Genomic DNA, 18,230 nt, shown 5'->3' with positions numbered 1-18,230 from the left:
AGCTCGTAAAGTTCCATCTCCTACCTCAGCATTGCACACACACTACACAGCCGACACATCTGTCCACTGAAGGTCAGCTGATCTGTGCTGGTCCTGCAGCGGAGCGTTTGGGGAGTAGATTTTATTCTTAATGTGCCGTAAACACTTTCAAGCATTTCAAAAGCGCAGGAAGGTTTTTCTTTACGCAGTCAGCTGTTCCCTATTAGGATCCTTTCCTTGTAGCCTCTGTTGTTTTTAAACCATGTTTAAGGATTATCTAACTTGGCAACTAAAGGCGCACTTTTAGCAGGGCACGACCTCACCCCTTCCTAGACCAGAGGTTTATGTTGTCAACCATCTTGCTCAGAGCTATTTATCCCTCTTAGATCCCCGAGTATCTGTGAAGTACAGGCCAGCAGATTTAACCGGACAGGGCCAGAGATTTAAAACATTGACCTGCCCGGTCTCAACAGCTGTGTGCTAATCCATTCCGCTGCCCTGACTTTCCTCCCCCGTTTCCTGCTCTGGTGAATAGAAAGGTCCTTAATGTGTGAGATCAAGAGGAAAATAAGGCTCTCCAAATGGAATCAAATCACACGGAGGGGGCTGCCGGGCTCGCAGCGAAAGGCAGAATAGGACCGAGTGATTGGACTGTAATTCCTTTCCTAGCTATTAGCCCGTCACAGCTTTACTTGGTCGGCTTCTCGTCCTCCTCTCAAACCAACCAGTCTTTGATTAATTCATTAATTCGCAAACGGGCCGAATCGCATCTCGACTCAAATTGGATGCAAGAGTTACAATCAGGCCCTCCTACCCCAGACTGATCTGACAAATAAAAAATACAACATTACCCAGTAAATAGATCTATGTCCATTCGGCCTGATAATTTGTAGCATTTTCATGTTTTATTTATACTCAGATAAGCTGCCTGCTCTCGTATATCACGGGCCCAACAAGGCAAGCCAGGTGGGGGGGGGGGGGGGTGTATTGATTTGGGCTGACTGTGCACCTCTCCACGCAGCCCTACCCCTTTAGCCCCAGTGACGCCCCTCGCAGTTTGTATTCGTCTCGAGCTTTTAGCCCTCTAGCCCTTGTGCATTGGCTCTCATTCAACGGTCCCCTTCTTGGCTCACACAAGGCCCAATCCCATTCCCATGCATTCAATATTCCCATTATAAGCTCATTAGTCTAGTCATTGTTTTGGGCTCATTAATAGGATATCCATCGCCTTAGACACCTCTGAATTACCATGTCACAGTGTGGCCCCTTTCACAGCATCAACAGTGGGCTGCAGAAGTCGTGCGTGTCTGTGTGCGTCTTGCACCTGTGGGTAGTGTGTCGACCTTGAGTTTGCTGATGTGCCAGCCCCTCTGGAAACCTGCTGACACACGTCATGTAGATACACATGCCTCCACACACACACGCTAAAGCTTTCCTCCCCAGCCTCAGCTCCCCGCCCACAAGCTCCCAGAGGTTTGTCCGTCAGTGATGCAGGAGACAGCGGAGAGAGTGAGCGGGGGGCTGGGGCCGGATCAGGGTTTTTAACATGCGAGGCAGGTCCTCGTGTGCGTTCGTATCGATCCTCGGAGGGCTCCCAGGCCCCCTTTTCCTTTCTTTCTCTGGCAGTGAAGGCCATTCATCACCGAGGCCATGACTGGAGAGCTCAAACAGCCGTCTCTGTCAGAAAATGGGCTGTGCCTTACCACACCGACCTGGCCTCGCTCATCAGGAGGGATGAAGCCTTGACACAATGGCTCGTAGCGTGAGATGTTCCTCTTACTCACAGGAGTCATCCGTAGCTTGCTGGGCAATGCACAGTCATGCTTTCCTCAGCTGCTCGATTGGATCGCCGTGTTCTGTTTTTACCTAACATTTTTTTATTGATTTGTGGTGAATTAAAAGAAAAAAAGCAGGACAGGATGCCAAGCAAACACTTATACTAAAAGAAAGTCTCTCTGACATGAAAACAATAAAGTTTTAAATGAGTCTGAACATACAGATGGATAAAGTTCGCTGACATAAACATGTGGGTCACACTTATATCAGCTGGTCTCCAGCAGTCTCCCTTCCTGCCACACCCAGGTCCTCCCCAGCACTCTCATGTTTGATTGAGAGTGACTTTCAACACCACGGGGAGATACGCATCCCGGCTGAGCTGCCACGGATGGAGCTTCAGCCTCAGCCTAACTTTGGGCCGTGACAAGGACGAACGGGGAGAAAGGAAGACGGCGGGAGGGAGCGGAGAGGCCTCGGCGTCGGATGTGTTTTAAATAACTTTGACAGAGGAGTTTGAACCGTCTCTCTGGGCTGGAGCTAATCTGATGTGAGAGGATGCCACACCGAGGCTGATAGGACACCGAGATAGAGGAGGAGAGGGAAGCGGCAGAAGGAGAGAGAGAAAGGGTAATAGAGGTGCTCACTCAGCTGGTGGGAAATCTGCCCTCTTCATCTTTTCATCTCTCCAGCCTCTCTCTTTCTCACATCGCCCCTGCCTCCTTCACCCAGTTACATCCATATACCACCAACCTCCGACTCCCCCTCCTCTCTCTTCTTTCTCTTTCACACTCTGCGTCACGCCGCCTCTCAGCTCCCTCCATCTCTCTCCCCGATGTCCCCTTTCCCATCTCCCCCTGCCTCGCCGCTCCCTCCCCCTGTCTTTCACAGACGATTTAGGAAGTCACAGCCTCTCCCTTCCATTTATGAAATTGCTCATGTTATTTCCTGCCCCTCACCCTCTGTGCCCAGCTTTCCCTCATAAGTCTTAGTGGATGTGTCCTCTCTCCCACACAGCTCGATCCTGCACCCAGAAAGCACGCAGCACACAAATGCATCGGAGAGTAATATTCCTCGACAGGACGAGCAGCCCCTGACACCGTGACCCGGCCATAACACCGACCGTCTATTCTTAATCTCCACCCGTGGTCTCTTGTTTACCTCATCATCCTCCGGCCACCGTGAAAAGGCACACGCTGGCCCATTTTGTCCTGTGGTTGTGTGTTTTTATGGCCTACCTCTCTGAGGCTGGCGCTGTTATGAGCACTGTCTGAGTGCTTATGTGGTCAGAGAGATTTACTTGCTATCAAAACATTATTTTTTCATGTAATGGTGAAGTATTGCTCCTGTTTTGGGGCTTTGATTTGGATTAAATTTGGCCAAAGCTGAAACCTGCATGTTGGTGTAGCCTCTCACTCGCCCTGTGGCGAGAGGGGATAAGAGAAATAGATGGATGAAACCTGCATTAATCTGGTTTTTGGCCACTTGGGGGTAGTACAAGAAGGCATAAACACAACAGTGCCGTGCTGTATTTTCACATCGTGAGTATGTTGCCGTCTTGCACATCCAGAAGACGCTGAGTAAGAGTATCATTCATTGAGAGTGACGTTTAAGGTGACCCAACAAATATTCATTTTTTCGTTTCCCTAATAGCTTATCCGAGTCACAGTCCAGGGGGGCGATGGGGCCTATCCCACCTGTCACTAGGAGAGCGCCGGGGTGCATCTGGACAGGTCGACCGTCTATTGCAGGGCTAACAGAGAGACAAACAGCCAGTCACAGTTTAGACTTTCTGATGTTTCCATGTTCACGGTGTGCTAAACCGCTAACATCATAGTGATGGTAGTTACCATACAATCAAACACTAAGCACTGCTGACTACAGTTTTATTTTGAAGGAGTCGTGTGTTCTTTATTCATTGTATTTAGTTTCACTTCCCCTGTCCTGTCATTAGGTTCATGTCAGTCAGCTGTTCCTCCATGTGTTCCCACTTCCCCTAATCACCTCCTGTGTATTTAAGTCCTGTGTTTTCAGTGTGTCATTGTCAGGTCGTTCTGTCACAATCAGCAGGGCTGACTGTGTGTAGAGTGAAGGGTGGACCCAAATGCAGACGGAAACAAAATGTGAAACAAGACTTGAATAACAGAAAACGAGCCATTTATTGAGACTGGCAAAATAACTGTAAACAAAAGGCAAAATGCAAGGCTAACAATAAACTAAACTGGGTGAGCTAAATTAAGTTAAAAACCTACAACAGGAACATGAGGAAACTTGACACAACTTCTTGGCTTGCAAACAAGGCAGACGATCTGACAATGACACACTGAAAACACAGAACTTAAATACACAGGAGGTGATTAGGGGAAGTGGGAACACATGGAGGAACAGCTGACTGACATGAACCTAATGACAGGACAGGGGAAGTGAAACTAAATACAATGAACAAAGAACACACGACTCCTTCAAAATAAAACAGGAAACACTGAAACTAGACATGACAACACAAGCTTAACAGACCTAACACGTGATGAACGATACAAGAACTCAAACATAGAAACCAAGGAAACAATAAATAATAACTGCCTTTCCTTAACTAAAGCTAAATAGGAATGACACAAACTAATCACATATCTAAAATGAGACAATTACAAAATGAACTCAGAGCGCTGGGTCAGAGACCCAGCCTGTGACAGCATTTCCTGACTGCGGGGTTTTAGAAACAAATTAAAACGTACAGCTCTGCTATCACTTCCAACATAAACGAAGACAGAAAACTAAACAGCAGTGACGTTTGTAGGGTTACTGAAGTTTGGCTAGCTGGTATATAATGATGTGCTACGTGACCGCTAGCGACACAGCTATGTTAGCATAATATAAACAAGCTAACCGTTTTCCCACTCGATAAAAGTTAACGTGAGTGTTCTCGGTGGTCAGGATCAAATGTAATCGCATGGCAGGATGCTGTAAAAGGACCAAACTTCAGCCAGGAGAACAACTGAGATAATCCATCCACAATACGAGGTTAGTCATTCATATACTGCTGCATGGGCTGGGCTGTAGTTACATCGTAAGGTTTTAAAAACTGAGCTTAAATAAATGATTAGCGGTAATAAAAGCCGAGGGAGGTCAACAGTGATCACTGACTGTTTTAGGAGCTTTTTGAGATTAAATAGAAGAAAATACAAAACATTAAACATGTTAACAACACAAAAGCCATATTAAACGCAGACTACTTTAGGCCCGGAAGTAGGATTCATCACGTCATCACTTAACGACTGGATAAGAAATCAAATGATGTTTGTTGTACGGGCCTGTGATGGCCTGGCGAGCTGCCCGGGGTTCATCCCGCCTATCACCCACTGATAGTGAGGACAGGCTCAGGTTGCAGAACGACCCTGAGGTGGGTAAGCAGTTCATAAAATGTGCACATGGATGCATGAATGAAAGATTTTATATATTTGGATAAAAACAAAAATATCCACTACAAAAAGCTCAATAACATTTGTATATAAACCACTAACATTTCCTACTGAAAGGATTTTAACAAAATGATTAGAATTCGGGGGGACTGCAAAATAAGAAACCCTTTAAAAGCCTTTTCGGTGTTTTTAAACCACGTAACCTTATGACCCGCTGCCTCGTTCACAGTAATTGGATGTATTGTCATGTCCACAGTGACCTTGCACAATGGGGACGGCCCACGTGAAAAAGAGTGCAAGGATGCGTGTATGCTTAACCTGTGACCGTGTGCATGCAGAAACATACAAATGTGTTTTTCAAGGTGGAGTGTGACGTAGAGCAGAACAGAAAGGGAGGGAAGGAAGGAAGGAAGGTGAAATGAGAAGGAGAAAATGAGAGGAGCCTTGATGGTGCTTGGCTTCCTGGAGGGGGGGGGTGTAAGGGATGGCAGAGGCAGAGATTGAGTGAAGGGTGCATGTGTGAGGTCGGTGGTGGAGTGTGCCGGCCTGTCCTTGTGCCTCTTCCTCTCCTCTCAGCCTGTTTCTGGCTCATTACCCCCTCCGCCAGCAGACTTTTCCCTGGGCGGCAGTGAACAGAACTGTCCTCTCTCGCTCTCACCGACAGCCTGAGCACTGCCCTGCCCTCCCGATATTAATCAACACACACATGCACGCTTTGAAGCTCACGCACACACTCTCCCCAGTGAGCCCTTTGACGGACAGGCCAGTGGGCAGCCGTTTCTTCTCCAGGCCCTCGCTTGCAAATGAGACGTCCGGCCTCTCAGAGCGGCGGGCGTTGGGACATCAGAAAGGTTCTAACGAGAGGAACGTTGGCTTTCGTTATGTGTGCTGCTTCAGCTCTGTTTTCTTTGCATATTTGTAAATGTATTTAAGAAATGAGCTTTTCATATTTAAGCTGTGTTCCGTCAGTCGAGATCTTTTTGTCATCCACTGTTTTCATATCAGTGTGAAAACTCTGATTCTCATGTCGATTTCTAACATGCTGGTGTTCATTTTTTTCTAATGACAAGCTAAAAAGATCCTTGAATTCTTTTTTTAAACAGTTATGATCTGTAGCATGGTGCTTTAAAAGCACCAGTGTCTGTAACTTGGGATAAAATCAGTATTTACTGTGTGTCACATCAGTCGCAGGCTTGCAGCGAAGGCTGACTCGCTCTCCGAGTTTATTACGCGCTGTCGTTTCTTGCCTGAAGATATCCCAGAGCGCCCGCCCCTCCCTGCCTTGCCCTCTTTGCCCTCTCTTAAAACCTGTGCCCGCTGACAGTCTGCCAGGTGTGCCCGTACCCAGGAGACACGCCCGGTGTCACCGAGCAAAGCAGGTTCACGTAGGCCGCGAAGAGAGGCGAGATGCCAGCTTGGCTGTAGAATAACTGTCAGGGGGGGAGGGCCGAGAAGATCCCCGACGCCAGCGTGCGTGACATTAGCTGGCCGCCTTCCCTCTCCTCTCGGAAAAGCTCGCGGCCCCACCTCTGCCTTCACATGCTGCCTGGGTATGTGACCTGGTGTCCGAGTGACACGTTCCTTGGCAGGGAGTCGGAATATGAAATGATGGTATTATTCACGTCCTACCTTTGACATTGTCTGTTAGCTGTGCAGCGGGCAGCTCAGACTCAGCAGCAATCTGGCAGTGCTGTCCACTTCAGGTGGCGTGTGCGTGATCATCAAGTGAAAACTAGCCCGTTCATGTCTCCCGTTTGTTGTTGCGCAGCATCGTTCAACACAAAGAGCATCGGGTAGATCCAGCTGCCGACGTGACGCTGTGCTAATAGCTTAGCTTCTGCTTTTGTGGCGCTGTCTCCTGGGCGTTCCTCAAGCCTTCCTGTTCGGATGAGAGTAGCTGGACACTGGGGAGTCTTTGTCTCTTTTCTTAGGCAGACTATGCAATTTAAACCTGCCTCGGGCATGTAGATATTACTCCCTGGCGAGAAGGCTGATAATTAATGGAAATTGTTTTAGAGGAATCATTATTAACATTCTCCTTTGGATGCCCTTTCGTCATCCCTGCCTTGTCGCCTCTCTTGTTTTATTCTCACGCTAATTTATGCAGGCGTTGACATTCCTGTCGCTGCGTAAATGTGCTGGGAAATGTGAATAATCAGTCTAATAATTAGGATTTGCTCCGTCACCGCAGCGGGCATATATTTTGGCATCAGACAAATATCAATCATACATTTATTATCGTATTTAGCTGTTATTTTCCATCATAAGGTCAGCGCCGTCACTTCTGTATTTTAGCAGCCACGTGTAGTTGTAATGCACAAGGCAGCTGGGTTGGGGTGTAACAGACTAAACTCTGGGAGCAGGAAATCACATTCCCTCACACATACGACTCAATTTCACACCCCGAGCTGGATTAAGAGGGCTCTTTGCTCCGGGCCTGTGCAGGAAAAAGGGTAAATATCACCCTTGTTCCTGGTGCTGGAAAATCCGCTGTTTAAATGGGGAGTAATATAAGTGACATTTTCCAGTTCATTATGCAGCCCCTGACCTTCACCACGTACGACTTGGATACTTCTCCGGCAACAGACGAGGCCTGGTTCTCCCTAAGAAGAGATGTTTGACCTTGTCGGGAACTAAGAGGAGGTCAGATAACGACTCCGGCAGAGACGGGACGCGGCGGATGCACACCTGCGGCAGAGACCGAGGAGACGGCGATAAACCAAACGGCAGCGTTTAAGTCGCCGCTCCGACAGAAATGATGCATTTTGGGTTTTTGGAACTCGCCGGCGTCTTTGATACATTATGTAAATTTGCGATCTGCGGGGATAATCTATAGCTGTCCAATGCGTATTACATCATCTGGTCTTCAGATTGGTGTTTATCTCTGTTTGTGGCCAAACTGCCGAAGCTTATCGCAGATGGATTCGACTAATCTTCAACTGGCTCTTTGCCTTTATGTCCAACTGTACTTTAAAGACTCCTCAGGATTTGAGATAAATCCATGGCACTCAGTCACCAAACGTAATAGAAAGTAATCATATCGGGAGTCTTTCACGGATTAGGCTGTTTTCAATGTGACTTATAATCTCTTCCGTTTGTGTGAACTACAATGATGTGCACTGGGCGCCTGGCAGAGATAATCTTATTACCCAGTTGGCTTTTGTTTTCTGCTGCTTTGCTTTTATTCTTTATTAAAACATTTTGCTGCATTAAACATGCTAATTTGTGGCTGGGCATAATTGGGGTCTTGCTTTAAAAACCTCTTCCCTGTTTGGAAGGAGATTAGGAATTTCATCTTCAGGATTATGCGTAGAGTACGGCGAGACCCGTGAAACAGTCTCGCTTTCCATTATGTTTAAAGCCACTCGAGCTCATTAATGTGAAAGGAAAATGTATTATTCGCCATTGTCACATGACAAGAAAATGTCAGATGGCAGCTCGTTCGATTGATGGGATTGGCCGGCTGATTAGTTCTCGTCCACTCGGTGCGCTTCTGGGATCAAATTCATCAAGCCGATCGGCTTTGGAGCAGGCAGAGAAAGCCTAGCGATTCTTCTTCTGCGTATTTTCAGGTTCCTAGACACAACCCGGCGTTGGCTGTCAGAGCTGCTGCACAAAAGCTGTCAAGTCCTCTGTATTATAATAATCAGAGATGGAACAGCAGCAAACCTGGCTTTGGACAGCAGAAAGCAGATAAAACCGAGCAACTCAGGCAGGAATCCTCACTGATCACTGGTGGCTTTCGGTGAGCCTCAGATGTGGAGAGATCAGAGCTTCAATCTCACTACGAAACGATATCTCACAATGAGAAACGATCCCCAGACCTGCTCCAAGATGTCAAAGAAAGCGCAAAGAGAATATTCAGGTGTCAGTATTTCTGCCTCGTTCACCTAGGGGTCTAATAAGTGATCACACAGAAAAGGGGGAATCTCTCCCCCGTAATGGTGAGCAACTTTTGATTTTGTGTCAAAACATATTTAAAATTTGAACAGTGCTGTCAGTCCTGTGGCGTGCCGCTCTCTCCGTGGGGCTTGTCACATGAGGCGTGACGGCACGCGGCTCCAGTACACGAGGCTCCTTTCATTTTTCTGTCTGACATGTTAAGTGTGATGGTACAAAGAGGTTCCATTTTAATTGTTTGGACAGATCACTCAAGGGAGAGGGGCTTTGATTTTGGGTGTTGACAGAATAGGCACAGGCTTGCTGAGTTGCTTTGGTGCCTGTCTTGCCGTTGCAGGCGCTGATGGGGTGTTTACCTCGGGCTGCACTTGAGCTAAAGGCCAAAGTTGGGGGCACGTGACTTTTTATTATTGACGTCTAATCTCTCAGGTGGATGTAAGGTTATCTACGCTGCCAGCTCGGGGATCTATAAAAGCAGGCCCACTGTAATATCTGTGTTTAATAAGACGGACGAGCACAGCTGCGGTGTGCCGGCGCTTTATGAAACAGGGATATACTTCCACGAAGCTCAGCGAGCGGTGAGAAATCACCTGTTGATGGCCCATAATGTAAGAGAACATTTCTTTTGAATGGGCAGGAACCGTAATGTCACACATCCCATTAATATTCTCCTGCTGTGCCCACGTCTCCACTCTCTGCTCGTGGGGGGAATAATTGGGTGACGGACGACGGGGTGATGACACGAGGAAACAACTTCCCCACCTTCCTTCTCCTCCTCGCCGCCCCCTCCCTTCTCTTTGCCTCTCGTCAAGCCTTCAACACAACAGCCACAAATTACCCACTTTACTCTCAATATTATCAGGGCTGATCGTCGGTGTCCGTAATTAGAGTCTTGGTGTCGTCTCGCCTCCATTAGGCTAACAATAGAGCCTTGGAACAAGGCCACTTTGGGCAAATAACACGTTGAGAACACTTGACTTTTGTGAAGAGATGGTGAAAAGCATCAGAGGCCATTACCGATCCAAACAGCCTTGAATGGTTCCACGGCAGCTGCGTCTCTGAAAAGCGCGGGCAGGCCCACTGCAGAATCGTACCCGTACATATGTAGGGGCAGACACGCAAAGGACGCAGTCGCGCGCACGAACACGGAGACGCTCATATTCATGCTCAAATGGCGACGGCGTTTTCCCCTCTCTGTGCCTAGCCTTCGTTGACAGAGACACAAATACCATCACAACACACGCCGCAGTCTAGTGGAGCTTGTATTTCAATCACAGAGTGTAAGATAGCTCGCTGCTGCGTTTCCTCCCAGGCTATTGAGAGAGCGTGCTCAGTATTCTGAGCCGGGGCCCCGTCTGATCTCCGTCATTGCCCCTCTAAGACATCATTGTGTAACAGTGTAAAAGCGGACGGCTTCATGGAGTGAAGGAAATATCAAGGAAGTTATTCATAAATATTAGATAAGATCAAAACAGCCGGTTGCTCTCAGACTTTGCGCTCCTGGGTCAAGTCATCCATATCTCTTTGATTTTTCTTCTTCCCCTCAGACTGAGCACGGAGGATTTGGCATGCATTGAAACTGTGACACCCCCTCCTTTTAGGGGCTGGAAACAGGAAAATGGGGAAAATGGTAGAGTCCAATTTTCTTATAATAAAGCACAAATCTACAGTTTTGTTTCATTTTCTGATCAACGCTTTTCATTATTCATAATTCTCTTGTTTTGATTACCGTCCCTAACTCACCGAGCGCCGAACCTGAGGAGATTAATAGGCAGAATTCTCCAAACTCTTCCCCCCCTTCTCCCGAGCTGACACAAATTGCTGAAATATCACTTTGATCATGCCTCCTGAACAACAAACAAAACACAAACCTAATTAGCCTAATTCAAAATCGTTCCAAATGCCTTTGTTTGTTATGAAAGCCTTCCTTCTCTCTGCCGTTGTTAAAGGTAAAACTAAGTTGGATGAGCATCTGTGTTTTACCTTTGGATATTTGCTGCTGTGTGCATGTGTGTGCAATTGTGGTTAACTCAGCAAACGAGGCCCCAAAAGTGTCACATGGCCTTTAAACTTTCAATTAGCAGAAGGAGGCAGAAACATTTCTACCACCTCGGTAAAAATCATCATCTTCTTCATCTTTTGCCTGCTCCCGATCCCGCCAACCCTCTGCATGTCCCCCTTCTCTACATCCATGAACCTCTGAGGTCTTCCTCTTTTCCTCCTGCCTGGCAGCTCCGTCCTCATCATCCTTTGTCCTCTGTGCATGTCCAAACCGCTCAGCCTGATCTGTCCCTCTGAAATACTCATTTCCAATCCAGTCCTTGTCTCTCCAAACGATATCACATCATATCAAACAGAACATGAGCGTAGCCAGCAGGATGTCGACCACTGTTTTATGGTCAGCCGTGTTTTTGAGTTGTTCCTTTGGTCATTTTCACTATTGCCGGTGCACAGTCATACAGTAGAAAGTGTCAGTCACAGGGGAGCTGTGCCATTTGGGTCACAGGGACAGCAGTCTCACCAGAGAAGCACAGATTTCCTTTTCCCAGTGATCTCTTCCAGCTCATCTGAGTGGACACCGAGTCCACACCCACTGTCCTATTGTCACGGACGTGGCTTGCAGTGAACACAGAGTACGCTCTCAGTCTCCCCGCTTGAACCCGTGTGACCCAAGGCATCAACTATGTACATGTAGAAGAATATGATCATCACTATGCCTGTAGTCAGATCACCTCCACCGTCAGCAGCATCCCGAACGTCCCCACATTTGGACACTGAGTCACTGCCAAGCTAGCCGAGAGATAAAATCTGTCCACTGAGTCCCGTGTCTGCCCCAGCGCCTCCTCCCGGCAAGACGTGTCCAAAACACCTCACCTAGGAGCTACTCGGGAGGCGTCCTAGTCGGATGCCCGCACATCTCGGTCGTCTCCTTTCAGTGTGGCTCTGCTCGGAGTCCATCTCTGAGTCTCTAGAGCTCATGAGCATAAAGGAGGGAAGTCTGTGAGTCTCCCCCCAGCTCATCCTGGACCCTTGTCTGGCTGAGAAATCATACGCTTCTTTGTGGTTTAAATGTTTTACCCTACATGCTACCAAAACATCATTCTTGAAATGAGAAAATGAGATGCACTTCTTTACAGTCAACCACATGAGTCGCCCCCTGCTGGCCATTAGAGAAAGCACATGTACACACTTTGATACAAATACCAAATGGAGGTGACTCAAACAGCGTAAAGTTTAACTGTAGGCCGTGCTAGTGAAATTACAATAACCTTGTACATTTATCCTCGAGTCAGGATGTGCTAAACGCACTATGAAGAGGCAAAGTGTTTGCCTTTTGCTCCTTCTTTAAAAGCTCACACATCCTGTCAGGGTCTGTTTGCCAGTGGAGATTTTTCTTTTTTCGGGGCAGCAATGCACCAAAACTATACAGCATTCAGCGTTACTACAAGCAGCTTGAAATCTACCTTGCAATGCTAGCGGATTAGCTCACTTTGCCTCGCTAACATATGCAATGACTGCCGGCAAGCTATTCCCCATTAGGTTGGCACATCAAAGGCGGCGGGAGAAGTTCTTCACAGGCAGTTAAAAGTGGGCTCAGTGTGGATCTTGTAAATACCGTCTTTGAGTCGGTGCCTCTCGGGGGACACTTCACACACTCCTCCAGTCAGAAGAAGGGAGGGAGAGAGTAGCAGTGACAGGCATCAGAGGGGGGGAGTGGGGGATAGAGGTACTGGAGGGGGAGAAAGTGGGGGTGTGTTTCTGAGAGCCCAGTCCCCTGTCACCATCAGGATAGGATCTGCGGATGAAGAAAATCACTCTCTTCTACTCTCCTTTCCCCGTCTCTATCTCGCTCTCATCCGCTTCCTCCTCTTCACACTTCACATGATAGCTGACAGTGAAAGTAGAGCATGGCTGTTTTCCGTTTTCTTTTGAGTCATGTTTTTCATAACACATAAATAGAGCATGCGGTGTCCTGGGAATTCTATGATTCTGTGTTTCAGTATACAGGCGGACACAATAGCATCCACTCCTCTGAAGTGTTGTTGAAAACATTTTATCCATCATAGCTGTTTGTAGGGCTCTGGTGAGGCCCTCGACTCCGCAAGGAGCTGAAAGGAATAAGAGATGTGTTTTGTTAGCGGCCACACCAACACACACTCACACACACACACACATGCCGTACGCTCCCAAGCCCGTCGTTGCCTGGTTTTGCAGAATGATCAATGCAAATTCTGTTATTTACCCAAGCCTGAAATGAAAAGGCTATGGATCAATTTGATGCACTTCCATAGGGTGTGCTCACAATGGCTGGCTGGCTTTTTGTCTCAGCTGCACCCCCCACCCCCCTTTACTCCTTAGCCATCTACCCCTCGTCTTAAACGCGGCGCCCATCTCCACATCGCTAATGCAAAATATACCACGGCGGTCGCTCTGATCTGCACAAACATTATGTGTGCATTCTCTCTCTGCACTCTGTTTCTTTCAAATACACCCACAGCGTGACACCAGGGCTGCATCTATCTTAGCCGTGCGTGTGTGTTTGTGTGTCTGTGCATACGTGCATGCGTGCGTTTCGGGCTGACCCACTTTCTGTGCTTGGCCAGGCTTGTGCTGCTGTGCTGTGCTGCTCTGTGCTGCTAAGGGGGAGATCCCTGCAGACTCGCCCAGAACAGGCTCCAGCTCTCCTCCTGACAGACACTCACCGTGGCATGTTATCCCCCCGTGGATTGGAGACCTCTGTCTCTCTGTCAGAGAGCCTGAGTGTGTGTGCGATGCAGATGCACCAACGAATACTTGCAAAAATGTATGCATATCGTGCAGAGACAGCAGCAGCATCCTTCTCCACCCACACACACACACACACACATGCTCAAACACACACATTCAAAGCACATACCATCCCAGATCTGTATATTTTTAATTCCATCCACCCTCCTCCAGCTCCTCCTCCTCTCTTCCCCGTGTTTGTCTGGAGTTATTGTTTCAATCTTGCTGCATCAGGGGGCCCCTGAAGGTTATAAATTAAACATAAATGCAAATGCGCTGAGCCATTGCCCTCCTCCACCTCCCTCCTACACACACACACACACCCATCCTAGCCATTCAAACAGATCAGTGTGTCTGCGAATTAATAGGAGAACAGTGGGCTTTTTTTAATGAGTGAGAGAGGGAAATTACAGTTGCAAAGCCACAGCGCGGCACACCCAGAGCTGCAGCCGAGGCAACGGCTTGAAAAGCCGGGCGCCATCATAGAATATGCTAATGCCCCAGGTCCCCTCACTGTCAGTGGTGCTGTTGCTCTAGATGAGATCAGTGCTTTGATCTGGGACACTGATGGGAGCCACAAACGTCATGTGTGCAAAGTACGGCAAGCGGGAAGGATGGGGATGAGGCTCGTTCTAATCACACAAGGTTTCCAAGTCTGCATTTTTTTCTCCTAATACAAACTGGTACAGGTCCTTCCTGTCACCTGCACACAGGATGTAAACATGGCATCGTCTTTGTGCCTGTAGGTGCTATAGGCTGGGCCTGACCATACTGAATAGTGAAGACTCTAGAGGCTCGGAGTTGTAGCTTTTAGGCCCTGGGTATGGGCTCATAAAGGCAAGTGGCTGGTGAAGGTTTCCAGGGATGTCACTCGGTTTAAATTGCCTCCGTGAGCGAGCATCCAGGTGTAAAAGTGGGATTGGGCCTCTTGCTGTCGCACGCTATATTTATCGTGCGTGCATCGTGAGGGTGGAACCACAAATGTACACTTTTATGTGTTTTTTTTCTTGTATCTTTAAACGTTTATATTTTTAACCTACAGCTTGTACTGACGCTGTACCTCCAGCAGGGGTCTTCCCATTGTCATGGACATGGCTGGTAGTGAATTATCCCACTCTGAACACAGAGTACACTCTCAGGCGGAGCAAACTGTGTCTCCTCGCTTGAACCCGTGTGACCCAAGGCATCAATTATGTGTTAGAAAAATACGAGCATCGCCGCGCCTGTAAGTCAGTCACCTCCACCGTCAGCATCCTCCTCGGCTTCCTCACATTTGTTCCCACCACCAGCAGTCATTATCATTACCGCGGCCATCCTCAGCACAACTCTCATCTCCAAATCCCCCCCCCCCCCCCCCCCCCCCCCCCTACCTCTCTTTCATCCGCAGCTCCCTCTGTTGATCAAATGCATCTGATCTCATCAAAGCAGACCCTCTGCTCATTCAAGTCCCAGCAGACACCCTGGCTTCTTTACTAAGCACTATTTTACATTCATGTTTGACTACCATTGATGGGGTAGCATATCTTGTAGACTTTGGTTTCGTGTGGTCTTACATTGCAACCGGGGTTGCCCCCCCTCCTCTTTTTTTTTTGTTTTATTTCATTCAAATTTCAGACAAGTTTTTTCTGACAAAGTAAATCCATTAAAGGAAATTAAACAATGTAGACTTGTATTCAAATAAGACCCTGATGAGGAAGAGCTTTAATCTACACTTATATTCCATTCCATCCATATAGTTACCTAATCCTGTTTAATGCGGTTTCTATCTGCTGTCGCATCAGTTAGTCCTATAGATTAATAGTTATTACAGATTTCCTGGGTTTCCTGTTATTACGGGATTACCGTGTGTCTTTGTTGGAGAGGTAGTAGATCATTTAGGGTTGAAAACAAGACTGTGATGGGAACCGTGGTGGAGGTGTTGGGGCGTTAAAGCTGTTATAAAGTGAGCTTACGTTCTTATTCGGATGGCAACATTATTGCGCACCGCTTGCGGTTGCGTGTCCGACTGCTGTCAGAGCTGCAGAGAACTGGCTTGAGCCGAGGGACAGGGAGGGAGGGTGGGGAGAGGGAAAATCTGATCTGGATAATGGCGCAGAAACTCGCAAAGCCTAACTTCATGTTTCGTTAGCGCGCTCGTCTGGAGGGTCGCCGTGGAGTGGAGCAGCACGCGAGGACGTGATTTGTAAATTCATCCAAAAACGAAACAAACTTTGAAGTTAAAGGTCGGCTTTTCCGTCTTGGTTTCCTGATGTGCTGATAAATTAAAGCTAGGCGTTGTGATGACTCCGGGGGCATGTTGTGTATTGCGAGCACCGTTTTGGCACCGCGCGGGTCGTTTTTTATCCTGAAATCGATTCGCAAATTATTGTAAACGTGGAAAGACCGTTACGCGGCGTGCCTAATGGCTCGCTACTCCAGTCCGGATTTTCCATGTGAGGCACGCCGGAGCCCTGGAGGTGGATAAGCTGGTAGAGCCCGCTCTCTCTCATGCCATGCTGGGCCACAAGGGCTCCAGGAGACGCTGCTACACATTACTGAGAACCGGGATGGAGGAGAGGCGGAGGGGGGAAGGCAAAAAGTTTCTTTAAACCTGCCAGAGAAACTTTGAAGATGAAGCCTCGCTGACGCCACCGTAGCAGCAGCGCGACAGCCAGGCGAAGCTTTTTCCGCGGGTTTTATTTTTGACCCCTGAGCTCGTGTTTTCTCCCCTCTGTGTTATTTTGTGCGCGCGCGGCTGGTCGGGGCTCGCTGTCACTGCGCGCTGAGATGTTGGAGTGACCATGGCTGCGCAAGTGGCATCGGCTCCGACCAGAACCAACAGCAAAAATAAGAAACTAGCCGGCGGTCTGGGTCCCGAGCTCAATTCGGGGAAATCCGGAGGAGGAGGTACAGGACAGCGAACGGGACCGATGCTGGCTGCTGGAGATGGGACTCTGAATAATGTAGATCATCACCGCCGGAACGAGCTCAGCATGGTCCATTCAACTTCCACGAGTCACGGCGCTCCGGACGGACACGACAAGGCTGGGAATAACCTCGCGTCCGCCACGGCGTCGACTAATTCGAGCCCTTCCTCGATGGAGTCGAGTTTGATCGCGAACCACAAGCTGAAATGTGCGGGGAGCGGAGATCCCCCTCAGTCTCAGCCACCGCAGCAGCCGCCGCCGCAATTCGGCCAGTTTGCGCCACATCAGCAGCGGCAGATCCAAAGTAACAACAGCGCCAATAACAACGGCCAGGTTCCCCGCGGGGACAGGAGCGCGGATCACCAACACCACAGCGGCAAAGAGAACCTGTTGGGGGGCCAGGAGGAGCCACAGCAGCAGCACATGACAGGGAAAGGTGAAGGGGAGCTCACCTGTAAGCCCTCCGAGAGGATGATGGCCGCCAGGTACGAGCACTCGAACTTGGGGCCACCGAGTAACAACTCCGAGTTCAATAACAACTATTACACTCCGAGGCCCTGCTACGAGCAACATGGCGGGCAGCAGCAACAAAGCAGCGGGATGGGGATAACGCACTCCTCGGCACATAACAGCATGGAGAACTCCCACGAAGCAGGGTACCACAACAGCCAGTACGGCCAGTATCCCGCCTACCGAGCGGGCTACGGCGGCGGGGGCTACGGGATGATGGGCCCCTCTGGATGTCGGCAACCTGGGAACATGATGATGGGCAGCAACTCCTCTGCGAGCCACGGCAAGTCTCCTCTGGGAGCTGCTTCGGCTGGCTTCCAGAGGTTCCCGGGACAAACCCAGCCGCAGCCACAGCAGCAGCAGCATCCCTCGGGGGCGACCCCGACCCTCAACCAACTGCTGACGTCCCCCAGCCCGATGATGCGGGGCTACGGGGGTGCCTATCAGGACTACAGCGGCCCTACGGCTCAGCAGCAAGCCGGCATGGGCCCGGGAAAAGACGTGGGGTCCCAGTATGGAGCCACTTCGGCCCACTGGGGAGGGCAGCAGAGGAGCCATCCACACGCAATGAACCCTGGCAACGCAACGCAGGGCCTCGGCAGGACGCAGGTGAGTTTAAGAAACTTGTGTGAGGCCCCCCGGTGTCCTCATGATGCTGTGTGTGTGTGTGTGTGTGTGTGTGTGTGTGTGTGTGTGTGTGTGTGAGTGACCTTTAAAATCGTGTTACATTGTTACATACACACACATACGCACAGACCTCTGACTGAGGCTTTAATATGAACAGTGGGAAGAAATCTGCGCGCATGTATTTCTTTCATGTATTCTTTTTTTTTTTTTTGAAGACGCATTGGAGTTGCTTTTTTAAAAATTCACATGGGCTCATTAATAGCCCGCGTTCTGTCACCACAGCTTACATGTCCACACTGCAGTTGTGTACTCCTCAGTTTTGCAGTTTCATGCGCCAAACTAAAACCCG

General features: G+C 48.8%; 1 protein-coding gene across 5 annotated transcripts in view; it reads left to right on the top strand.

Annotated features, from left to right (window-relative positions):
• Positions 1 to 18,230, top strand: part of LOC101481705 (AT-rich interactive domain-containing protein 1B) — a 188,856-nt gene that overhangs the window by 14,552 nt on the left and 156,074 nt on the right. For 4 of the 5 annotated variants that reach the window (XM_004566496.3, XM_076877231.1, XM_076877230.1 and 1 more), the window contains exon 1: positions 15,928 to 17,863. The exons of the other annotated variant lie outside the window; for it this stretch is intronic. In XM_004566496.3, the coding sequence (XP_004566553.3) occupies positions 16,619 to 17,863 (1,245 nt within the window). In that variant the 5' untranslated portion in view covers positions 15,928 to 16,618. Of the gene's footprint in view, positions 1 to 15,927; positions 17,864 to 18,230 lie in introns of those variants that run through there. 5 annotated transcript variants of the gene reach the window in all.

This window comes from Maylandia zebra, linkage group LG19, assembly GCF_041146795.1.
Source record: "Maylandia zebra isolate NMK-2024a linkage group LG19, Mzebra_GT3a, whole genome shotgun sequence".
In the NCBI taxonomy this organism is placed as follows: domain Eukaryota; kingdom Metazoa; phylum Chordata; class Actinopteri; order Cichliformes; family Cichlidae; genus Maylandia; species Maylandia zebra.
This window is presented reverse-complemented; position numbering and strand designations above follow the sequence as displayed.